The sequence below is a fragment of the Musca vetustissima genome, unplaced genomic scaffold, assembly GCF_032173495.1.
Source record: "Musca vetustissima isolate MV318-11 ecotype Yass unplaced genomic scaffold, APGP_CSIRO_Mvet_v1 utg9226, whole genome shotgun sequence".
In the NCBI taxonomy this organism is placed as follows: domain Eukaryota; kingdom Metazoa; phylum Arthropoda; class Insecta; order Diptera; family Muscidae; genus Musca; species Musca vetustissima.
In genome coordinates, this window is record NW_026885273.1 from 217480 (window position 1) to 243288 (window position 25809).

At 36.9% G+C, this 25809-nt stretch overlaps 4 protein-coding genes across 5 annotated transcripts; 2 read left to right on the plus strand and 2 right to left on the minus strand.

Annotated features, from left to right (window-relative positions):
* Positions 1–5628: 5628 nt before the first annotated feature.
* On the plus strand, positions 5629–11652 carry LOC133332467 (pyruvate carboxylase, mitochondrial). 2 transcript variants are annotated; one of them, XM_061540868.1, is made up of 7 exons: positions 5629–5760; positions 5835–7344; positions 8328–8375; positions 9464–9861; positions 9943–10202; positions 10273–11302; positions 11369–11652. In XM_061540868.1, exons 1-7 carry the CDS (start codon positions 5662–5664, stop codon positions 11615–11617), a joined length of 3594 nt encoding a protein of 1197 aa, XP_061396852.1. In that variant the 5' UTR covers positions 5629–5661; the 3' UTR covers positions 11618–11652. The 2 variants fall into 2 exon arrangements, with proteins under 2 accessions (XP_061396852.1, XP_061396853.1); XM_061540869.1 differs by lacking the exon at positions 8328–8375 and having other exon boundaries at positions 5638–5760.
* A 3780-nt stretch (positions 11653–15432) lies between these two features.
* LOC133332459 (transducin beta-like protein 3) lies at positions 15433–18364 on the minus strand. The gene is made up of 3 exons (XM_061540861.1): positions 18341–18364; positions 18227–18231; positions 15433–17800 (listed from the first exon to the last, which is right to left on the minus strand). Exons 1-3 carry the CDS (start codon positions 18362–18364, stop codon positions 15463–15465), a joined length of 2367 nt encoding a protein of 788 aa, XP_061396845.1. The 3' UTR covers positions 15433–15462.
* Positions 18365–19380: 1016 nt separating this feature from the next.
* LOC133332465 (proteasome subunit alpha type-3) lies at positions 19381–20307 on the plus strand. The gene is made up of 3 exons (XM_061540867.1): positions 19381–19416; positions 19484–20052; positions 20117–20307. The coding sequence occupies exons 1-3, from the start codon at positions 19396–19398 to the stop codon at positions 20286–20288; spliced, it is 762 nt and encodes a 253-aa protein (XP_061396851.1). The 5' UTR covers positions 19381–19395; the 3' UTR covers positions 20289–20307.
* Positions 20308–20821: 514 nt separating this feature from the next.
* On the minus strand, positions 20822–21398 carry LOC133332463 (transmembrane protein 222). The gene has a single exon (XM_061540865.1). The coding sequence runs from the start codon at positions 21374–21376 to the stop codon at positions 20822–20824; it is 555 nt and encodes a 184-aa protein (XP_061396849.1). The 5' UTR covers positions 21377–21398.
* Between the last annotated feature and the right edge of the window lie 4411 nt (positions 21399–25809).

A 25809-nucleotide genomic window follows, 5' to 3' on the forward strand; every position in this document is an offset into this window, starting at 1 on the left:
ATAGGAAAAATTTTCGTTTTTATACTTATCATCAGACAAGCTGGCCTGAGTCCAGACCCTATCCCATTTGTTTTTCTTATCGATCAATTAAAATGTCATAAATCATATTCCAAATTAAACTGCTTAACTATTGGATTTTATTGGGGGTTTGTATTTTTGTTTTCGTAGAACAATAACGAATTTCAAATGCAATGTTGGTTTATGATGTTGAAGATTAGCCCACTTAAACAAGGCTAATTGTTTTAGGGTTTTATTTGCAAAGATACAATATGTTAAAAATAATAATAGTAATAAACAAATGTTGGGAACGTGCTGTATATTATGTTATCAAAATGAAAGTACGTGGAAATTTTACTATGCCTAGAATTAGTATTCGTTATTATACCAATGACTTAGATATGAATAATATCTGTAATGTTTATTTTTAGCATAGTTCCATTTTAATAAATTTAATATAAAAATGTTTTCCAAAACTTGTTAAACTGGAGTCTAATTTAAACTCCTTCAGGAGTTCTTTTAGGAGATTATTACTATTTTTAGGAGTTCAAACAATTAAGTAAATAAATTGAACACAGCTGATTGATAATAGGCGAGTTCACTTACTTTTCTAGAAAAAAATTAAAATTCACAAAACAATCAATTTGCTTGAGAACAATTTTCTTGTTTGTTTACAAAACATAACAAAACAGCTGATTAAATATCAGTTGATGGTACAAGAAAATCCTTACAGAGTAAATTTTCCTTGTAAGAATTTGCAAATACTCAGTAACACAACTGTCAAATATGCTCTATCAGTTAACTCCCTTTTACTGGACTGAACATTTTGTAATAAAAACCCTATTGTTTGTTGTTTTAATCAGCTGTGTCGATAAAATCTTTTTAATAGATATTCTTCGTTTACATTTTGCAATTTTTCTTTCTTGAGAACGAAAAATTCGTATTACTTACTTACTTAGCTGGCTTGTTACAGAACGGTTGTTCCATAAGCCGAGCTTAAAAAAGATTTCCAAGCGCGTCGGTCTTGTGCGCAAGTCCACCAATTTGGAAGACCACGTTCCAAGATTTCTACTTGGTCTTTCCATCTGATTCGTGGCCTTCCCCTTCTACGGGAACCATCAATAGGCTCATTTTTATAAGCTGGGGCATCTTCATTCATCCGCACAACATGGCCTAGCCACCGTAGTCGCTGCAGCTCAATACGACTGACTATGTCGATGTCTGCGTATAAATTGTAAAGCTCGTGGTTCATTCGACGCCGATATTCACCGTCGACGCAGATCGGCCCGTAGAGAATTTTTCTCTCAAACACCCCAAGCGCTGCCTCATCTGCTTGCGCAAGTACCCATGCTTCTGATCCATATAATACGGGTAGCATTTAAAGTGTATCTGGCGAGAAAACTGCTTACTTAGACCATAGTAGCATCTGTTGGCCATCACAATTCTTCTCCGAATTTCAAAACTGATATCATTCGTTTTATTTATGGCGGTACCAAGGTATATAAAGTCTTTAACTAAAGCATTTAAGTTCCACAGGAGTTGGACGTCTTGCGCGTTGATACCATCAGCTTGGTCTTCTCGCCGTTTACTGCCAGACCCACTTTGACTCCTTTTCAATTTGTTCAAAGGTGGCTGTTACCGGCAATGTTCGACCCATTATATCGATGTCATCGGCGTAGGCGAGTAACTGGTGTTGTTTGGTGTACAGAGTGCCATTTCTGTTCACCTTTGCGACGTATGACCTTTTCCAGTAGGATGTTAAAAAGATCACACACAAACTGTTTTTGAATCCTCGTTCGGTATTGAAGGGCTCCGATAGGTCCTTTCCTACTTTAACGGCTGACCTTGTGCCACTTAAAGTTATCCTGCATAGCCGTATTAATTTTGCAGGAATGCCGAACGCAGACATGGCTTTAAACACCTCTGAATGAATAGGCAAATGCGGCTTTATAGTCGGCAAATATGTGTCGATGTGTTTTTCGTGGGTCTTTTCCAGGATTTGGCGCAGAGTGAAAATCTGGTCAATGGTCGATTTGCCAGGTCTGAAGCCGCATTGGTATGGTCCGATGATGTCATTGACCATTGGCTTCAATCGTTCACACAGCACACTGGATAGCACTTTATATGCGATGGGAAGGAGACTTATTCCTCTATAGTTGGCACATATCGTCTTGTCTCCTTTTTTGTGCACGGGACACAGGATGCTGAGGTTCCAATCATTGGGCATGCATTCATCTAGCCAAATTGTGTTAATCAGCTGGTGCAACCAGCATCTGGCCACCAGTCTTGAATAGTTCGGCTGGTAACCCATTTCCTGCTGCTTTGTTGTTCTTGAGCCGATTAATTGCTTTTATGACCTCATCTTGGCTAGGTGGTATACACTCTATACCATCATCTTCTATTGGTTCTGGGGTATATTCTTCATCTCCACTATTTGATACTAGTAGCTTTTCGAAATGCTCCTTCCAGATCCTCAACACGCTGTCTGTATCTGTCACCAGGTTTCCTTCTTCATCTCTACAGGAGGATGTGCCTGCACCAAAGCCTTCGGTTTGGTGTTTTACTCGTTGGTAAAATTTCCGGACTTCATTCTGACTCCTGTACATCTCGATTTGCTCACGCTCACGTTTTTCTTGTTCTTTCTTCTTTTTTCTGAAAACACGTTTCTCCTCTCTCCTTTTCTCCCGATAATTCTCCATCACGTTACGTGTTGCTACTGTCTGCAGGGTTGCCCTATACGCTGCGTTTTTCACATCAGTAGCATTACGACACTCCTGATCGTACCATGGGTTTCTTGGTGGTGGTTTTTGGTACCCAATTGTTCTTTTTGCTGCAGTTTGTAGGGAGTGGGCAATTCTTTGCCATTGTGTTTCTATACTATTATCGGGACAAGAAGTGCTTTCTTCAAGCAGATGGGTAAGTTGAGCGGAGTAGGCCTCGGCTACCTGTTGTGTTTGCAGCTTTTCGACGTCGAGTTTCCGTGTTGTATTAGATCGCACCTTTGCTGCAACATTTAGACGGGTGCGTACCTTGGCTGCCACAAGGTAATGGTCCGAATCGATATTCGCTCCTCGGATCGATCGGACGTCTAACACACTGGATGCATGCCTTCGTATTATTCGTATTAACTCTCTGCAAATTCTTACTGAGTAAATGTTACTGGGAATGTAAACGGGAAACAAACAATTCATGCTATGCCCTACCCGATTTTGGGAAGAAATCATAACCTTTCATTAATTTTTTGCGTTGAAAAAAAAGTTAAATAGACGCTATAAACTGTTCTGTTTATATTTGATGTTAGAAGCCACTACGAACAGGGTTGATTTTTTGTAATTCACCTGAACAAAAACTTTCAACATTGCAAGAATTTGCAAATTTAATTTTGCATTCTTTTCAAAAAATTTACATCATAAAACTGATTTGTTTGCTAAAAAAATCCGATAAAACTCAATTTCAATCGAAATCCTTTATATTTTTTGGTTTCTTTGTATTTTTTTATTAACAAACATAACCTAATTAATTTAAACGTGCAGCCAATGCACTTCAATGCAGGTTAATTTATTAGCATACTCCTTCCAAAAGTATGCACTTAATTTTTGGAGAGTCATCCATCCACCTATATACCAGTTATTCAAATTTTAATTTTCAACCAGTTTTAAGCAAATTGGATGTTTGTAGTTAAACAGTAGAACACAGTTATAACTGATTACCATTAAGGACCACACATATGAATATTTCCAGGCCTACATTGCATTAAGACCAATTCATTCACAGAATCACTATTCGTTATAACACTGTTTCACTGTTTAAACCAATTTACATATGTTATGGCCAAAAAAAATTATACACGCTTTGCCTTCCTTTTTTTTGGCAAAATATTCACACCAAAACAACGATATAAATTCAAAACTTGTTTCAAGTTCAAGTTTAATAAAAAAACCAATAACATTAGCCAGACATTTCATCGTTGACAGTGCCGGCATTTTTTTTCGTTAAAATGCATTGAATATCTAATTGGCAATCCAAAAATAAAAAAACTAGGAACAACAATCTAAAAAATAGTTGAGACATGTATTCACAAATGGATACAGCAAATATAAAATTTTTGCTAAAAATAGCAGACATACTTTTGACATTTTCTGATCATAATAAAATTAGAATAATCTATTATATAAACTAAAGAAAAATGATGATATTCATAGATAATGACTTCAGTGCCCATATAAAGAAATCTGTATTGATTTTTCTAAATGTTATTCTTTTTGCATTTATTTTATTCCCATTTCAATTTCTATCATTCCAAAGTCGAATATCTCAAAATGATTTGCCAATAGTATATAAGAAATCCTTGTAAACACGCAATGAAAATACATTTGTTGTTGCATACAATTTTTAAGCGAAAAAAAAACATTTCCATACACGGTTTGTATTAGGCGCTCGTGGTTCGAGGAGACCGACTGACCTACAGACACTCAATTACCCTTCACTTTATGAGTAATGTTTACAATTTGATTTTGTAATTTAATACACATTAAAAAACGAAGACTACATACTGATTTTTAAACAGACATTGAGTTTTGCAAAATCAAAGATTTCACTTGAGTTTAAACACTTGACAGATATACACAATTTTAGCCAATTAACGATTGAAAAAAAAACAAATTAAACATTTTCCCTTAATTAGTTACGAAAAAATTAAGCAAAATCGCAGAAAACCATTGACCACAGTCCTAACAATTTGACGGTAATCATGAAAAAAACCAAACCACATAATATACTTTTACAATAATTCTACGTCACAATTAACACTAGATTGCCGAAGGCAGTCATTTTGACCGTTTTTCAATTTCAAGTATAAAAACAATTGTGTATATTATGACCCAGCTTTTTAAAATTTGGTGACTTTTTGTACCACATAGAAATACGTTTATTAATCATAGTAGCTCCTTCCTCCCCTCTTTCATTTCCCGTATTCACATGTGCTATACCTATATTGCCTAAAAGCGGTCATTTTGACCTTTTGAAAAATATTAAATAATCAAACTACTTTTATTATTGTATAAAGTAAATTTCTTATACGACCAGATCTGTACAACATCGTCGAAACCCGTTTGCTACTCTAGAAACACAAACGAACATACAAATCGGGAAAAATACATTTTATATTTCCAGTCGATATCACTCTTAGAGTAAAGACTTCCTCTTTTTCGAACATATTGTCCGCGCTCTTATTTTTTAAAAGGGGAAACTCGAGAGCCCTAACACCGAAAACGAATAATAACAACGTTTTGTACAATTGTAAATAATGTAAAAAATATTAAAAAATTTGTTAAAAAAAATTTTTTACACAATAAAAATTCTTTCAGAATGAGGTCATTTTGACAGATTTTAGGCAATATAGGTATATACAAAATTCCCGTCTTTCTAGTGTTAATAACATTTTCGAGATTAAGCTTTAGACACGACACAGGCGGCATCCGCGCATATTTATGTAGCTGATATTCCGAAACCACAAAACCCACAACGTTAGTGTCAACTGTCGCACGTTTAACAACATTTTAGTTTCTGTTATTTGCAAATTTAAAAAAAATAAAGACATCAACTGTCAATTAAAATATCCACAAAAATACTAATTTCACATTTTTCATTTAATTTCAGTTCAAAATGCTGTTCGGAGCAGCCCAATCGGCCTTTAAAAGTTTGCGCCAAACCACACCACGTGTTCGTGTTTTCTTGTACAACAAAAATGCCTACTCCACTCAGGTGAGTTATTCAAAGTCCTTTTATATTCTGGAAGATCCACTAACTTATTCCATTATTCGCTTTCTTTGTTGTAGGTTGAATACAAACCCATTCGCTCCGTGTTGGTCGCCAACCGTGGTGAAATTGCCATTCGTGTTTTCCGTGCCTGTACCGAATTGGGCATCAAATCGGTAGCTATCTACTCAGAACAGGACAAGATGCACATGCATCGCCAAAAAGCCGACGAATCCTATTTGGTTGGCAAGGGCTTGCCCCCAGTAGAAGCTTACTTAAACATTCCAGAAATCATTCGTGTTTGCAAAGAGAACGATGTGGATGCTGTGCATCCCGGTTATGGTTTCCTTTCGGAACGCAGTGACTTCGCCCAGGCTGTTATCGATGCTGGTCTTCGCTTCATTGGCCCCTCACCTAAAGTTGTCCAACAGATGGGTGATAAAGTTGCTGCTCGTATTGCTGCCATTGAGGCTGGTGTGCCAATTGTACCCGGTACCGATGGCCCCGTAACCACAAAAGAAGAAGCCTTGGAATTCTGCAAGAAACATGGTCTGCCAGTTATTTTCAAAGCTGCCTATGGTGGTGGTGGCCGTGGTATGCGTGTCGTTCGTAAAATGGATGAAGTCGAGGAAATGTTTATGAGAGCCAGTTCTGAAGCTAAGGCCGCTTTCGGCAATGGCGCTATGTTCATTGAAAAGTTCATCGAACGTCCCCGTCACATTGAAGTCCAATTGTTGGGAGACAAGGCTGGCAATGTTGTTCACTTGTACGAACGTGATTGCTCTGTACAACGTCGTCACCAAAAGGTCGTTGAAATTGCGCCAGCCCCCCGTTTGCCCCAGGAAGTACGTGACCAGATGACTGAAGCTGCTGTCCGTTTGGCCAAACATGTAGGTTACGAAAATGCCGGTACTGTCGAATTCTTGTGCGACGAAAACGGTAACTTCTACTTCATTGAAGTCAATGCCCGTCTCCAAGTAGAGCACACTGTAACTGAAGAAATCACCGGTATCGATTTGGTGCAATCTCAAATCCGTGTCGCCGAAGGCATGACTTTGCCTGAATTGGGCTACACCCAAGACAAAATCAAACCACGTGGTTATGCCATCCAATGTCGTGTTACCACTGAAGATCCCGCCAACGATTTCCAACCCAGCACTGGTCGTTTGGAAGTCTTCCGTTCTGGTGAAGGTATGGGCATCCGTTTGGACAGTGCCTCTGCATTTGCCGGTGCCATCATCTCGCCATACTATGATTCCCTGCTAGTCAAAATTATCTCACATGCCAGTGACTTACAAAGCTCCGCCTCGAAAATGAACCGTGCCCTGCGTGAATTCCGTATTCGTGGTGTCAAGACAAATATTCCTTTCTTGTTGAACGTCTTGGAAAATCAGAAATTCTTGCACGGTGTTTTGGACACATACTTTATCGATGAACATCCTCAGCTATTCAAATTCCGTGTATCACAAAATCGTGCTCAAAAATTGTTGAACTATTTGGGTGAAGTGTTGGTGAATGGACCACAGACTCCATTGGCTACTGGTTTGAAACCAGCCGAAGTTAAGCCACATATCCCATCAGTGCCTTTGGGTAAGTTAAAATAGTTTCCCTTTTTGAATTGAGAAAAAACATCTACAACTATGAATATTTCTAAAAGATAAAAAAGCTAAAATGCACTAAATGCAAAGCCTCGAATTGTAGCATAGTGGGGATTACGTAGAAAGAGAAGGCAGGAAGTGAGGTTATGACTGACATGTTTTTTTTCTCGTGATGATTTTGATGGTAGAGATAAATACGAGATAAATTTATTTTTTTATAATATTTTATTTTTTTGTAATAGTCTTGATATACAACTGTTTTTTTTTTAATTCGAATCCAACTATTTCGAGGAATTCACTAGCAATGTTTATGTAATTTGTTTTTATATTCTAATCAAGCTATTTAGAGGTCTTTTGATTCAAATTAAAAAGAATGTTTTGAATATTAAAAGATATCATAAACATGTTTAAAATTTCAGGAACACATATATATTGTCAGCCAAACAAATAGACTATTTTCCAAATTGATATTATAAAAAAAGTTTTAAAATTGGGAACATTTGGTTAATCCGGATAATAATTATATTCGACAAAAAAAATTCGAACATTTAGGTAGATAGGGTTCACTTTTTATTTGACTTGGTTTTCTAATTGGAAATGGTTCCTTTTACACTTTGCTTTTTATGTGTGACTTTCATTTTATTTTCAAGCAGAAATACACCAAAACAACAATGCTTTTGAAATACAAATGTTGCAGCTTATTTATTTATATAATTTTTTTAATTAACACTTTTCTTTTCCCTTTGTTACTTAAATTTGATTTTCAATTTATATCTACTTTTATGTGTTTTGCATTTTGTTATTAATCCACGCCTAAACCAAAAATCCCAAAATGTTGCATCAAATCATTTCAAAATCGAAAAAAAAACAAACCGAAACAAAAACGCAAATAAAACTGTTCGAAATCATTAAAACCACAATGAATGTCGACACGATCAAAATATCTTTGCCACGTTCAAATGAAAAAAATTGAAGATTTATCACCCGAGGCTATTGAACGTGAATCACGTGGCGAAGCTAAAGGTATGTTATGTGCACAACAACTTAAGGTGTTCTAGGGATGTGGATTTAAAGTCCATTACAATTTGGCCAATCGTGGTTGTGAACTCGAATCTCCTGTTCTTTTTCAACCACATCAAAATTTATTCATTTTAAATACAAGTGTTTAATAAAATATTTTTCACATACTGTACATACATTAATACATCTATCATTAATATCATTATCGGTAATAATAGCAGATACTATTTTATTCTTAAAATGTTAACCCATATACACGTATTTTATAGCTACGCATAGTTAGGGTTTATAAAATTGATCTCAGCAAATTCCCTTTTTATAAAAAATATATTGAAATCTAGTAAAAAATAATTATAGCTCTCGATAAAATGCTTCCTCTCACTACAAATGGAATAACAAATCCTGATTTAATACTTGCAAATTTCAAATACATTTTTAAAAATATATTTGAAATTTCACAGAACGTTTCATCACAAATAATAATTCTGGGTTAACTTTTCATGTCAAAGAAAGTTCAGTCCACATAGAACCTACATAGAATTAATGAACAATTACTACGGGGATGGGAATATTTTTAAAATATTTATTACAAATAATATTCCAAAACTAAGTTCCCATGCCTACAAATGATACTCCAGCGATAGGTCATCATTATTTACATTTTGTATTTACATATATTAAAATTGAACACCATTTATTCAAATTTAGTTCAAGACTTTGAATCCACACCAATTCTATAAATTAATTTTAGTTAATGTATTCATTTTGTACATTTATGTATATATTGTTGCATACACACATATTAAGTTTTTGTATATTTGTATGTATTATTTAATAACACAATCAATCAATGTAGATAATGTACCCCGTCATTTTGTGTTTAGGACCAAAAACTAATAATTCCAACTAACCAAATTAATAGAAAAAAACTGCAAAAAATTAAATCAAGGCTTAAGCTTTAATAAACAAAACTTACATACATATGTACATATGTATATAATCTAATAAACAAAAAACACCAAACTGCAAAAATCAAAATCACTTTCACTAATTAATTTCCTTGCTTTCGCCCATAATAATCCCTCCTTTAGTTACCGAACCTCCAAAGGGTTTGCGCCACATCTTAACCACCCAAGGTCCAGAAGCCTTCGCCAAGGAAGTTCGTTCCCGCAAAAACCTCATGTTGATGGACACCACATTCAGAGATGCCCATCAATCGTTGTTGGCCACCAGAGTACGTTCCCACGATTTGCTGAACATTTCGCCATATGTTGCTAACAAGTTCCACGATTTGTATTCCCTGGAAAATTGGGGTGGTGCCACCTTCGATGTTGCCTTGCGTTTCCTTCACGAATGTCCATGGGAACGTTTGGAAGAAATGCGTAATTTGATCCCCAATATTCCATTCCAAATGTTGTTGAGAGGTGCCAACGCTGTTGGTTACACCAACTATCCCGATAATGTTGTCTTCAAATTCTGTGAATTGGCTGTAAGTATTGAAATAAAAAAAAAAAAAAAAATTGAACGTGGACTTCGTTTATTAATGATTACCTCATGTGTCCTTCCTTAGGTTCAAACTGGTATGGATATCTTCCGTGTCTTCGATTCATTGAACTACTTGCCCAACTTGATTTTGGGTATGGAAGCTGCTGGCAAAGCCGGTGGTGTTGTCGAAGCTGCCATTTCTTATACCGGTGATGTCAGTGACCCCAACCGCTCCAAATATGACCTCAAATACTACACCAACTTGGCTGATGAATTAGTCAAGGCCGGTACTCATGTATTGTGTATTAAGGATATGGCTGGTCTATTGAAACCTCAAGCTGCCAAGTAAGACTTCATCATCACCCACACAGATTGCAGTAAATTAACATCACTTTTCTCCTTTTCTTATTTACAGATTGTTGATTTCTGCCATTCGTGACAGACATCCCGATGTTCCAATTCACATTCACACTCATGACACCTCCGGTGCTGGTGTTGCCTCTATGTTGGCTTGTGCCGAAGCTGGCGCTGATGTTGTCGATGTCGCCGTTGATTCCATGTCTGGTATGACTTCCCAACCTTCGATGGGTGCCATTGTTGCCTCCCTCCAAGGCACTCCATTGGATACCAAATTCGAATTGAGCGATGTATCCGAATACTCCGCCTACTGGGAACAAACCCGTACCCTATATGCACCATTCGAATGCACAACCACCATGAAATCTGGCAACGCCGATGTCTACATGAACGAAATTCCCGGTGGCCAATACACCAATTTGCAGTTCCAAGCTTTCTCCTTGGGCTTGGGCGATTTCTTCGAGGATGTCAAGAAGGCCTACAGAGAAGCCAATTTGTTGTTGGGTGATATCATTAAAGTCACTCCCTCATCCAAGGTCGTGGGTGATTTGGCTCAATTTATGGTGCAAAATAAATTGTCTGCCGACGAAGTTTTGGAAAAGGCCGAAGAATTGTCATTCCCCAAGTCGGTTGTTGAATTCTTGCAGGGTTCCATTGGTATACCTCATGGTGGCTTCCCAGAGCCTTTGCGCTCCCGTGTTCTCAAGGACATGCCACGCATTGAGGGCCGCCCTGGAGAGAATTTGGCCCCCTTGGACTTTGACAAATTGAAGAAGGACCTTAAAGAAAGCCATCCTCACATTACTGAACGTGATGTCATGTCCGCTGCCTTATATCCCGCTGTTACCGAAGAATACTTGCACTTCCGCGAGTCATATGGCCCCGTAGACAAATTGGATACCCGCATTTTCCTCACTGGACCAAAGGTTGGCGAAGAATTCGAAGTTAATCTCGAAAAGGGTAAGACAATCAGCTTGAAGACCTTGGCTATGGCCGAAGATTTGACCGCCAATGGTGAACGTGAAGTCTTCTTCGAAATGAACGGCCAATTGCGTTCCGTGTTGATTCGTGACAAGGAAGCTGTTAAGGTAAGTACATTTTTGTACACACAGATTATGTTCCTTTGGTCTCACACTTTATTGGATTTTTTCCAGGAATTGCACATCCACCCCAAGGCCTCCAAGAGCAACAAGAACGAAGTTGGTGCTCCCATGCCCGGTACTGTGATCGATGTTCGCGTCAAGGAAGGCGACAAAGTTGAAAAGGGTCAACCATTGGTAGTTTTGTCTGCCATGAAAATGGAAATGGTTGTCCAAGCTCCCAAGGCTGGTGTTGTTAAGAAGTTGGAAATTTCCAACGGCATGAAATTGGAGGGCGACGATCTGTTGATGACCGTTGAATAGGCTGGTCCCATATAACGATTATTACCCCTCTCATTCTCTCTCTCTTAGAAATAGTTTTATAACCGCTAAACGCTAAAGAACAACAACTACCCTCACATCTATTCTATACAAGTAGAAAAAAAGAAACAAACAATTGCGAGCATTATTTTAGATATCTTTACAATCGAAATGAATAGAACCAATTTCTCTATAGAGAATCGAAGTGTTCAAACCAGTGATAGTTGTTACAAAGAAAATAAAAACGCCAACCAATTCATAAAGTTCAAAAACTGAAACAAAGCGACGAAACATCAATTGTCATACATAATATACTATACACGTACATACATACACATTTATATATTAAGCTAAAACGATAATACTACCAACCTGTGTAACCCAATGCATATTCATGTTCAAATGTTTGCTGTGTTACTTTATTATCCTTTCTGTGTTATATGGTTATCGATTGTCCTTCTCTTTTTACTTGTCTCTTAGCGGAAAACGCACAAAGCGCAGTTTGTAAGTTTTGTAATTATATTAATTATTATTATTACTTATATTATTATTTTTTTATAATTTGTTTCCTTTTTTGTAATCGATTTGTTATACTTGCTGTTAAGAGCTGTAGAAAGAAAATATTGAATATTCTGTTTTTTATTATTATTTCTCATTTTTTATAATCGTTGATTTAATGTATGTTTTTATTTTTTGTACAATTTCAATGTCATACCACAAGCCCCAGTTGTTAGATACGTTAAAGCCATTTTTTTTCTTTTGTGAAAAATCCATTAAACATAACCGTTAAACTTTGAAAAATAAAGATAAAGACAAATAAACCAAACATATAAAATTGTAAAATCTGTCGTTTTATTGGCAATTATGTGGTAAATATAGACTTTACTCATGAATTATGTCCAATTCCTGACGTTCCTAAACAGTGTCCAAGTTTGTTCTATTATTGGAGAATAAGCATTGACATACAGTCGAAATCGTTTATAACGACATATCTGCTATAGGACGTAATCCAAAAGATTTGAATTTCTGCCCTTTATAGCCCACACGCTTATAACGACATATCGGTTGTAACGACTGTTTTTGCTAAATATTCGAATTTTCCTATACATTTTAATGATGAAATAAACGAAGAAAAATATTTTTCACAAAATACCGAACGCACAGCATGTTCAAAGATAGTGTTACGTTTTATTACTTTGTACTTGTGTGTTTAGTTTCTATGAAAAAATATATTTGCCATTCATTTAGGATGCCTATATGCGGGTGTTATTATAATATGCGTCTGTATTAACTATTGTGTGTTGACTATCAAAAAGACTTTCGACAAATCATACAATGATTTCGGTACAGAATCTAATAAAATTATGTACCGATTTACCCATATACGTCTATCTGTTGGAATCGCGAGATCATTATGATAGAGATTTTTTTTTTTTTTTTTTTTTTTTTTTTTTGTTTTTTTCGAACGTTCCCACGCCTCACTTTCCCACCCCTGCCGACCGAGGGGGCGACCTCCCCTTTCGTAGGGATCGCGTACACACCATAATCCGCATCATGGTGGAATGTGAGAAGGGAATAGAAAACCAGCTACAGAATCTACTCCAACAGCCAGTTTATTATTAAGGGAACCCCACCCATTCTCGATTTTAATTTTTCAAGATTTTCAATGGGCTGGTATATCAATACCAATGCTTGTTAAGGTTTGTAACTTTACACATATATAATTGAAGATTTAAAATAGAAGAAAAATAATTTACAAAAAAATTTTGTTATTGTTTTGTTGTTGTTTTTTGTAATTAAAGAAAAGTCCTTATTTTTGATGGCGGGCATGATAAATCCTCACTGGAACATCGGAATCCGAAAATTCCAACGGTGTTAGAAAGAGTACATGCCTGGCTCTCGTATGAACTAGGATTATTGACTTCGCTGTGAAATTAACAAAATGGTGGACCTTTGAAAAAATATTTTTGGAAAATCGCCGATTTTTTACCAAAGCCCAAGTCAAAAAATAAGGAAGATCTTCACCGATTGGCTTTATCCTAGTTCATACTATAGCTATACACTCCCAGAGAATCGTGTAAAAATTTGAAATTGATTGGGTTATTAGTTTTTGAGTTATCGTGCCCGCCATTCGCAAAAAAATGTTTAGAGAAAAACGCGTTTAAAATTTGAGAAGCCCTTCAGCCGTCACCTGATGCTGACACAATAAATCGCCTATATCTTCAAGAGTTCTTGAGATTTTCACTTGAAATTTTGTAGGGACATTCTTTAATTAGTGTAGATTCGAATTATATCAACAAAATTTTTGACCCCGAGAATGGGGGGGGGGTCCCCTTAAGTTGCACTACTCATTTAAAAATACAATTATATTAGATTTTATAAATTCAACATTCTTGCTAAAATCTACATTAGAGTATACAGAATTAAAATCAATACAAATTTTACTGAGTGGATCTCCCATAGAATAATTTGTGCGATGAAAATCTACATGTAATAGTTGATAATATCTACTAGCTCGAAAAGGAACATATATTCTAATAGATGAAATTAGGAAATCAGAGGGTATATTACCATTTAATATTTTTAGTACCATCATAGTGTTCAACATAATACGTCTACTTTTTAATGTAGGTAACCGAATTAATTTTAACCTGCTAGTGTAAGAAGGCAACACAAAATCACTATTCCAATGTAAACCTCTCAGTGCAAAAAGTAAGAATTGTTTCTGCACTGATTCGATTTTATCGGAATATATTGCATATTGAGGATCCCATACAACAGAACCATATTCTAATATAGGTCTAACAAGAGGCGTGTATAGTTGTTTTGTTATATAAGGATCCGAGAATTCTTTGGCCCACCGTTTTATACAACTTAATACACCGTATGCTTTATTTACCATTGAAATAACATGATTGTTAAAGTTTAACTTTGGATCCATTAAAATACCTAGATCCACGAATGTTTCAACTGTTGATAAAACCGAACCGTTAATATTGTATTGCCTCATCAATGAAGAATTTCTAGAAAAACACATATGTTTACATTTGTTAAAATTTAAATCCATACAATTTAATCTGCACCACTGAAAAAGGTTATTTAAATCATTTTGGAGTAAAATGGATTGTTTCTCAGAATTATGGGTAATGAATAACTTGACATCATCTGCATACATTAACAATTTAGAATGTACTACAGAAGTTGGCAAATCATTTATAAACAATAGAAAAAGAACCGGCCCGAGGTGACTTCCTTGTAGAACACCTGAAGGTACGTTAATCGATTTTGAGAGACATCCTTCAAACAAAACTAGCTGTGATCTATTTTGTAAGTAAGATGATATCCATTTGACTAAGTTTATACTGAAACCCATATTATCTAATTTATATAATAAGAGTTCATGGTTAACCCTATCAAAAGCTTTACTAAAATCTGTATAAATGGTATCAGTTTGATTTCGCTGAACAAATCCCTTTATTACAATTGAAGTAAACTCTATAAGATTGGTTATTGGTCATTGAGGTATATTGGAGATCTTTCCCAACCCATTACCTTTTCCCATGAAAGGGATTTAAAATAGAGTAAAATATTAATTCTCAGTTAATGACTATCTGGATTGAGTTATAAACATCTGTAGGCGAAGGGCACATTTTTCTAATATGTACATAATTGTACCAGAATTCTAGTGCTTGTAGCATATATTTTTCATTTGTATAATACATCAATACTATTAATCTAAAACAAGCCACATATCGGAAGTTATTTAGACAAAAACAACATGAGCCTTGATGTTTAATAAAAACTGAAGCAAAACACTCTTATCTTTTATATAAAATACAACATTTTATTTAAATATTTTGAACAATAAAATCTAAGAAATTTAATTCTTTACTTAACTCAGTTACTCGCTTAAAATGACGTTGCACATATGGCGTAACTACTTCTACCAGATTTTTGGCGTTAAGTGATCTTTGCAATGATGGCTCGACCAACATTTCCTTCAAGAGGTGGTGCAACACAACATTGGAAACCTGTGAATAGCGAGCATTACAAGTCCACACCTTGACATGATCCAATAATATTAGCTTCCGATCATTATTCAATTGCGTTATTAAATCGCCAATTGCTGCATGTTCTCGTTTCTGTATGAATTGATTTAGAATATTGTACGTTACTCGGGGTTTGCCCAATTTCAAAGCCAAAACAAATGCCTTTTTCAAATTCTTATTCTGATGCAACAATGTTTGTAATGATTGTTCTTCCTGTAGTTCAGCTTGGCGTTTATCAATTTCCGAATTTTTGCACTCTTCCGTAACATCTTTCCATTTGATAAGCTTAGAATCGGCAGCAGCACTGAAGAAATACTTTTGTGTCTTTGAAGATACCGCCAGAGACCATACCCTATCGTCATGTTCATCCAGAGTTTGAACGCATGCATTGGTTTTTATATTCCATACTTTGAGGAGACCATCGGAACCGGAAGATATGATATATTTGCCATGATCTATAAATTCAGCCCTCAGGACTGTTGCGGTCTGTTCCAAACGTTTTAGGCAGGACAGATTCGACAAGGACCACAAACGTAAACTGCAATCGGAAGAGGTTGTCAAAACAATTTGATCGGTTGGAGAGAATCGAACACTCCAAACACCACGGGTATGGCCACGCAAAGTGCCAATTATGCTATGCGAGTCAGCTGACCATAATTTTGCAGTTTTATCCTGTGAAGCAGTTGCTATAATTTTGTTGTTAGGAGAAAATGCAACGCTATTCACTTCCTTGTCATGAGCCAATGCAGCATATTTGATTAAGAATTCGTATTCCTCTTTTTTAGGATTCTTTTTAAGGGTCCAAACTTTCATACTACCACTTTGACATACTGATGCGAATAAATTGCTGCAATTAAAACCAAAGCTTATGCAACCAATGGTGGCTGTGTGACTGCTCGTATTTTTGGCCAAACATTTCAAAGTTGCATTTTCCTTGTCTAAAGTCCATAAGAAAATACTGTAGTCTTTACCAGCAGACAGCAGTAAATTACTGGATCCAGGAGACGAAAGGGTCATTACTGTGTCCTTGTGGCCCACAATGATGTTACAATTCATGTCATTTTCAATGTCGTACAGTTTGATATGTTTGCTATTTGTGGCAACAGCCAAAAATTCCTCCGATTCTCCCAAGAAGCAAATGTCCAAAATTTCATCATTGAATCCAATTAGATGTTTGAAACATTTTAATTTGGGTTCCATTTCAAAAATCAAAATATTGTGATCTGTCGTCACTACCGCCAACTGATTATTCAGCGAATTTCTTAACAATGTGTTAATTTCATACTCCTCCTCTTGACATTCCAAAAGTACAGATATTTTGCCAGAGGAACAGTTTATTTGCTTCAGGTTTCCATTTAGACCAGCGACTACTGCATTGGTTTTATCCTTGAAGAACACGCCAACAATCTCTTCATACAGCGGTACCACTTTCAGTTGTTTGCCATCGTCCAAACTCCAAACTATTAAAACCTTATCCCTACTCACAGATACCAGATGTTGACATTCCGCAGTGTTATCGGAGAAATCAAAACCTGTAACTTGTGACAAATGTCCCTTCATTTTTGCTTCCAATTCCTTAGTGTCGAAGTTCCATTTGTAAATAGCATTGTCAGAACCAGCAGCAAATATTTCATTTTTAGCAGGATTTGGATGGAATTGTACTAAATTTGCTGGACCAGTGAATTCCTTTAAGGCACACAAGCATCTGCTGTTGTTATAGTCCCATATTCTCAGGGTCGAATCTGCACCACTTGTACAGACCAGTTTTGCATCACCGCTAAAAGCAACCTTTACCACAGGGCCTTTGTGTTGACTTTTCCACAGTTTTTCAATTTTTCCAGTGGCCAAATGCCATAATCGAACCAAACTGCTACGATGCACGGTGACCATATATTCCTGATCATGCGACAAATCAAAACAGTAAATGGCATCATCATTCTCTTCCTCCTCGGCACCGGTATTAATACGTTCTCCTTCCTCGTTGTAGTTTAAACCATATGAACGATTTACCAAGCCCGTTTGAACATCTACCTTTGCTACTTCTGATCCATTCAAGCAGAATATCCATTTGCCGTCTTTACTCCATGCTACATCTCCGCCAGCATAGAAATTGGCATAACGTGCCTGAACGGCAAAACTGAAAAGGAAAATATGATTAATAATTTCAGTATTGGATATTCTGAAAATATTCAAACCTTTTTTCATTGATATTTAATGCCATTATTCCAAATTTTTCATTTAAATTTCCACAGCAAAGAACTCACAACCAACAATGTTTTAAAAAATGTAAATAAAAGAAACATGTGCAGCCGCAATTCGATGTTGCCAGATGACAGAATTTGACTGTCAGTGATGGAAAAATAAATGTGTGTTGGTATCAATACATGTTAGTACAATTATACAAGGTAAATGCAATAATCAGCTGATTTGATTCCAACCATGGTCCAATTAACAGGTCATGTAAGAGGCGTAATATTTTCACCCGAACTGTCAAAATTTTACTTAATCGTTTGACAATTTGAGGGATTTTCTACCAAAATGGCCGATAATATTCGCCTCTTACACGACCTGTTTATTGGATCATGTAAAAGCACATTTACATACAACAATTCAGGATTTAGGGCTGTTGCTTCATTTATTTCCTAAAATCGGCACAATTTTGCGTCATTTAACATACAAAAACAACGCAGGAAAATGTCATGTTATGCTATAGAATCCTGTTGTTGTGCCAAAAAGTACTAAAAGTTGTAACTATTCTCATTAAATGATTCGCTCGGTGTACATAGATTAACTCACATTTTGAAACCCCGAAAATAGGTATTTAAGGAAATGAAAAATTATAAATATCAAATTCTAATACAATTTTAAGATATAATCTTATTTTTTTATTTTAAAATTCGTGGCAACATTTTTTCATAGTGTTAAAAATTGTGAGTGTGTATGTGTACATGTAATATCCAGCTGACAGTCACTTGAAATGATCTCAAAGCCACTGTAAATAGCCTTAGAACACGTTTAGACTGTTAAATCCATTCGATCTCAAATGCTAATGTATTGGCCACAAATTCGCCACAATTTATTTCTGTCGAGCCCAAGGTAGATATACAAGGTAGCCGCATCGGCGAATTTCTACCACAAACATCGGTTGTTGTATTTTGATATGTCAAAAATATTTTGCCAAAACAAACAGATTGACAAGATTTTTTTACACAAATTTTTGTAAAAAATGTTAATAAAAGTATTCCCAAAAAAGCTCTTCGAAATTCGGAGATTTTCATTCATACTTTTGTTTTTTAATTTTTTGGTTCAACATTACAACAACATTTTTGACATTTATTTGTCCAACAGCTGGGCCGATGCGGCTACCTTATTAAATATACCTTGGTCGAGCCGAAAAATATAATATTCGCCTCTGTAAATTTGGCAGTTAATCAAGCAAAATTAACACTTTCTGTACTAATTCGCTCTGATACCACCACCTTTTTACTGCATCATGAATGAACGAAAGTCGATTTTTTGCTAATATATTTACTCATTGCTTTGGCAACTCTACACAATGAAAAGTCGAATTTAAGAACTGTCAAATTTGTAAACATAACCTCAAATAGCGTCAAACAAAAAGCCGTCAATTCATCGTCCAAACAACTTGCAAAATTACTTCAACTCGTCCAATTTTGCAAAAATATCAACATTCTTGTTTTTGCATAATATCGAACGTAAAATTGGTCAAATATGAGTTCTATTGGAACAGGAGTGAGTAGTCAAATGCAGTGTATGCATTTAAATAGTATATAAAAAAGAATTTGCATTTTATTTACAGTATGATCTGTCTGCATCCCAATTCTCTCCGGACGGACGAGTATTTCAAATTGACTATGCATCCAAAGCTGTCGAAAAAAGCGGAACAGTTATTGGTCTAAGGGGAAAGGACTCTGTTGTATTGGCGGTGGAGAAAATTGTTACAAGCCCTCTCTATGAAGAAGATGCTGGTGCACGTATTTTCACAATCGACAAGAACATTGGCTTAGCTATAGCTGGTCTTTTGGCCGATGGTCGTTATATTGTGGACATAGCAAGACAGGAAGCTGCCAATTACAGACAACAATTTGAACGTACCATACCATTGCGTCATTTAACGGAACGTGTTGCTGCCTACGTACATGCATACACTCTGTACAGTGCAGTTCGTCCATTTGGTGTTTCAGTGATTCTCTCTGCCTGGGATGAAGATCAGGGTCCACAATTGTACAAAATCGAACCATCAGGTTCCTCGTTTGGTTATTTTGCCTGTGCCAGTGGCAAAGCAAAACAACAAGCCAAAACAGAAATGGAGAAATTTAATTACACTGAAATGTCTACCACCGATTTGGTACAGAATTCTGGAAGAATGTAAGAATATGTTCAATTCGCCTGAGGAAGAATTATAACATAATTTTATTTCTCTTGTTTTCAGTATCTATCAAGTTCACGATGAGTTAAAAGACAAAGATTTCCGCTATGAAATGAGTTTGGTTGGCAAAGAGACGAACGGAGTACATCGCCTAAATCCAGCACCATGGCATGCTATGGCCATAGAAGCCGGCGAAGCCTTTAAGAACGAAGATGATAGTGATAATGAAATTTAATTTCTATGGAATCTGTCTTTGCTTTTATAATTAAAATGCTACTTTTTTAAGTCTTATACACTAATTTTTTGCTATTTATCAAGATCGGTTTGTGTTGGCAATTAAATAAACATGGACATCTGTGTTATCCATGTAAAACTCAAGGTATACGTTTGTTTTCCGTAATTAAAGTGTGGATTGTAGAATTTGGATGGATTAGTATTTCACATTACCATAATTAACTACAAACTACAGTGCTGTTTGTTATATTGCAAGAAATAATTTCATATTGGGAGTCAAACACAATGCATTTCTAAATCAACCGATTTATTTGTATTTATTGAATTTGTCTATGTATAAATCTGCATAACATATTAGTAAAAATTCACTAATTGAAATAAAACTTAAAAATAAAATAGGAAAATTCGTAAATGTTTAAACTATACCATCGAATAATACGTTAAAACATTTTTCGTAATACAAAAAGACTCCAGTCCTAAAAATGCATTATTGATGCTATTTTTGTCATTTGTATGCGCTCAAAACTGCCAACTTTAAAAGTACACTCCCAATAAGGTACATATCGTAACCACAATAAGAAACGGCAGCCATGTTTTAATAAAGCCCACAATGCCAACGTATCTACCACAGAAGAATATCCAAGCTGCCAGTTTTACCATGTTCCAACTCGAGTCCCGGTATCGCATAAAATTCAATGCTGTCGCCACATGAGAATGACAGTTGTCACAGAAAAGGTTATGCATTCTTGTGCCATAGAGCACGGAAGCCTTGGACACTGCTTCGTCCCACATTAATGTACCACCTTCAACATTCTTGGGATTCAAACGCAGGTAACGAGTGGGTCGTCCAAAACCCATGTTGTCTTCGGAAACAAAGTAAGGTCCTGCAAAATCTCGTATAACGCCATTAGACATACAAATACCCATATGGCCAATGAAAGGGAAGAACCAAGTTAACATTGGTATCGGTGTCCAGACAATAGAAAATGGAAAGCGATCGGATTTAAAATCAATAGGTGGAAGTTGTTGCGTAGATTCGTCCATGTCGACGTACGTTTGAGAGTCTCCAGTTGTGTTATTTTCGGACATCACCACCACTTTTTATTACTTTAACTTTGATAACTCTTTACTTCTTCAAGCGCGTATGCGCGAGAAGAAAATCTTTATCAGTTTATCAATAACTCCTCTGATTATCTGTTTAATTTGTAACTCCTCGGTCCTCGTAACTCCGTGGCGTGCTATTGAATGAAAATGTTAAGTACAATGCCGCTTCTAAAGTTTTGACGGCGTTGTGGAATTGGACAAAATTGCGTCAAAACGTAACTGATAAAAGCCAGAATCAAAACAAACAACGATTAGTATCTCTTAGGTCGAAAATCGGGCCGAATAGGGGAATCAAAACAAATCGACCGATTAGGCTTGCTCAACAACAATATCAGCTGGTATCAGCTGCTGTGTTATCGATGTTATCGATGACGTGCGAAAACAGGATTCACAGGGTGGTTCACAGTACAGAAATAGTAATATTTTACTAATTATTTATTTATTGTTTATTATCTTTTTGTTATTCACAAATGCAGGTTGGTGCACTAAATAAGTATTTTCCCTACTGCAATAATCTTAATAATCTACTAAAAAGAATTTTCGATTGTATTTACAACAACAAATAGCGACAGACAGAGGTAAATTTAACAAGGTAGATCAATCAGTAACCAACAAATTGAACATTGATATCTCAAATGGATTTTTAAAAAATATTGTTACGAATATAACTTTAGATTTAAGTTAATTTAGATGAATTCCGTTAATTTAAGAATTTGAATTGTAACGTAAATTTCTACTACGCCGTTTATTCGAATAACTTCACAACAACAACTACTGTATAGATTTTTCTACATCCTTCCATTTCCTCTTCCATTTTCTATTTTGTTATTGTCGTACAATTCTTGTTAAACGTCATCATTAATGATCGCTTAATTCCTCTTTCTTTGTTACCCCCTCGCCTGTATATGTGTTGTTGTTATTGTTTACTCAATGTAAGTTTGTATGTGTTTGTTGCATTGGTAGATTGTTCGTAATCTAGGCGTTACCAGATCGTCTAGAAACTTCTGTAGCGACAGGCAAGGGGCATATAAATAGAGGAAATGGAAAGGCAGTGAGTCAGTTGTGAATCAGATCGCGAATTGAAACCGTCGAGTAAAGTGAAGTGCAAAGTAAAGTTGTGTGAATAAAATCATTGTAATAATCGTAATCAGAAAGAACCCGCGTTTTATTTGGTACGAATTGTATCGGGAAATAAAACAACGACTACACGGGATTAACTAAAAACCAAGAACGTAACAATTGGTGTCAGAAGTGGGATTACGATAATACTACGATGAAATGAAATTTAAGGACCTACGAGTGGAAGACTTAAAGAAGGAGCTCAATAAATTGGAATTGTCCTCTACTGGCAACAAGGCTGAGCTACAAAAACGTCTGTTGGATGAGTTCGAGCGCCGTGGTATGAACATCGATACATATGAGTTTGACAGTAAGGATGAAGTGGATTTATCGGAAATGGGCGAATCCAACGGTGGGGAAGTCTCGTCAGTAGCTGCCAAGGGTGACGATTTCAGAGAAATGCTGGCCAAAATGTTTGAGGAAAATTTCAGAAGGTTCGAAGAGAATTCCAGAAAGTCAGAAGAAAACACGAGACGAATGTTCGAAGAGAATTCCAGAAAGTTAGATGAAAATTCGAGAATAATGAACGAGAAACTCGAGAACATTACAGAAGTTATTGGAAGGAGAGTGGAAACCGTGGAGGTCCAAATTAAAGAGTTGGATAAGAAAGTGCAGTCGGTTGACGAGAAGATTCTGTCTGTGGATGAGAAATTTCTGGTCCACGACCACAGGGTTACGAATCTGGAGAAGAAAATGACGGAACTGGAAATTAAAGGTGGCCCGGTGCGAGTTCCTGATAACACACTAAAAATCAAACCTCCTGTATTCGACGGCTCTACGTCATTCAATGTTTTCAAGTTACAATTCGAGACAGTGGCTTCTAGAAATTCGTGGAACGACAGCGACAAAGCGGTTGCATTACTTCTGGCATTGAAGGGCAGTGCTGCTGATGTTATACAGAGTATTCCTGTCGCTTCTAGGAATAACTATGAAGATGTTATTGCTGCACTGGAACGTAAGTACGGTGGCGAACATAAACAAAACATCTACCTTATGGAATTAAGGGGAAGAGTACAGAGGGCAAACGAGACCTTACAAGACTTTGCAGCTGAGGTGGAACGATTGGTGTTAATGACGTATCCAGGAGAGAATCACCCATTGCTGGACCGTATGAAAATCGAAACCTTTGTGAATGGCATACGTGACCCTGAGATTAAATGTGCAACATATGCGTCACCAAAAGCGTCATTTGCCGAAACTGTGTCGTTTGCCCTTGCCCAAGAGACGGCAAGAATGATTGTTAAGCCCCAGACCCACAAGATTAGCCAACTGGAGACCGTATGTTGCGAACACAAATATCTCGTTAACTTGATCAAGGACGCCATGAGGCGGGTAATAGAAGAAACAAAGTTAGTAGGGATGACTAAGCCCAGGGTTAGATGCTACAACTGCGATAAAGCAGGTCATATTGCGCGCGAATGCAGAGCTAAGCGCAAACGATCCAGGTCATCGTCACCACCTCCAACGAAAGATGGTAGAAGAATGGCTCAACAGTCCACCAATGAGTCACCGTTAAACAGAATCGAGCACAGAGAAGGCGGAAAACACGATAATGCTGATGCCCTGTCTCGTCGGCCATGCAAGGCAGAATACAGGCACTGCTCAAAGGCTGAGTGCAAAGAGAATATCGTTGATGTCCGACGATTGCAGTTTGAGTCGGGTGAAGATTGGTCGACGGAACAACGAAGAGATCCCATTCTGGGCAAAATAATTTCGGCCATGGAAACGGGCAAGCGACTTAGTCGCAAAGAAATTACCTCCGAAAGCCCTCTTTTAAAATCCTATTGGGCCCAGTGGGACAGTCTACTTATAATAGATGGTTGTTTATATCGCAAATGGGAAAGTGAGGACGGTAAATCTCACCGGAACTTGATCGTCGTCCCCGACTCCAAAATAAGAGATGTCTTGTCGGAGTTTCACGATGGCCCAAGTGGAGGACATCTTGGCATAGCAAAAACCGCTGAAAAGGTAAAGCAGAGATTCTACTGGGTCGGCTGTCAAAAATCCATTGCCGACTGGATCGCCAATTGTGAAAGGTGCATAAGAGCTAAAGGTCCAACAAGGAAGAGTCGAGGCTACATGCAGCAGTATAATTCAGGAGCCCCTTTTGAAAGAATCGCAATGGATGTAGCTGGACCGTTCCCCACAAGCGACTCTGGGAACCGGTATGTCTTAGTGGTCATGGATTACTTCAGTAAATGGCCAGAGGTTTCTGCTATCCCAAATCAAGAAGCCAGGACAATTGTGGATGTGTTCAGCAAAAATTGGATTTGTCGCTATGGTGTTCCATCTGAGGTTCATTCCGATCAAGGTAGGAATTTTGAATCAGCGATCTTCAAGGAAATGTGTGACTCCTACGGAATCAAGAAAACCAGAACGACGCCCCTACATCCACAATCAGATGGCATGGTGGAAAGATTCAATCGCACCCTGGAAGAACATCTACGGAAAGTGGTGGACAGTGGCCAACGAGACTGGGATGAGCATATTCCTAAGTTTTTTACTGGCTTATAGATCGGCCATTCATGATTCCACATCCCGGACCCCAGCCAAAGTTCTGTTCGGAAATGAATTAAAGCTACCTGGCGATTTGATATTCGGTGCTACCCCAAACGACAATGTGAACCAAGATGAAGACAGCCAAAACTCTTTTAGTAAAGTCCACGATGCAGTTCGCCATCGAATAAAAATGGTTAGCAACCGCATGAAGGCAAGGTACGATCGACCGGCAAATACCGATGGGTTCCAAGAGGGGCAACTGATACTATTGTTCAACCCACAACGAAAGAAAGGACTATGCCCCAAATTGCAAACGCACTGGGAAGGACCCTACAAGATTGTCACGAAAATAAATGATGTGGTTTATCGCATCCAGAGGAGCGACAGTCCCAGGTCGAAGATGAAAGTTGTACATTTGGAGCGGCTGGCCCCCTACGGAATGGGAACTGTGCCTATTCGGGACGAACAGGCTTAAGCGGGGGGCAATGTTACGAATATAACTTTAGATTTAAGTTAATTTAGATGAATTCCGTTAATTTAAGAATTTGAATTGTAACGTAAATTTCTACTACGCAGTTTATTCGAATAACTTCACAACAACAACTACTGTATAGATTTTTCTACATCCTTCCATTTCCTCTTCCATTTTCTATTTTGTTATTGTCGTACAATTCTTGTTAAAGGTCATCATTAATGATCGCTTAATTCCTCTTTCTTTGTTACCCCCTCGCCTGTATATGTGTTGTTGTTATTGTTTACTCAATGTAAGTTTGTATGTGTTTGTTGCATTGGTAGATTGT

Coding starts and splice junctions, on each gene's coding strand:
- LOC133332467 (XM_061540868.1), top strand. CDS start 5,662: ATGCTGTTCGGAGCAGCCCAATCGGCCTTTAAAAGTTTGCGCCAAACC. Junction 5,761..5,834: donor AAAATGCCTACTCCACTCAG/GTGAGTTATTCA, acceptor TCTTTGTTGTAG/GTTGAATACAAACCCATTCG. Junction 9,862..9,942: donor TCAAATTCTGTGAATTGGCT/GTAAGTATTGAA, acceptor GTCCTTCCTTAG/GTTCAAACTGGTATGGATAT.
- LOC133332459 (XM_061540861.1), bottom strand. CDS start 18,364: ATGACATTTTCCTGCGTTGTTTTT.
- LOC133332465 (XM_061540867.1), top strand. CDS start 19,396: ATGAGTTCTATTGGAACAGGA. Junction 19,417..19,483: donor TGAGTTCTATTGGAACAGGA/GTGAGTAGTCAA, acceptor TTTTATTTACAG/TATGATCTGTCTGCATCCCA. Junction 20,053..20,116: donor GTACAGAATTCTGGAAGAAT/GTAAGAATATGT, acceptor TCTTGTTTTCAG/TATCTATCAAGTTCACGATG.
- LOC133332463 (XM_061540865.1), bottom strand. CDS start 21,376: ATGTCCGAAAATAACACAACTGGAGACTCTCAAACGTACGTCGACATG.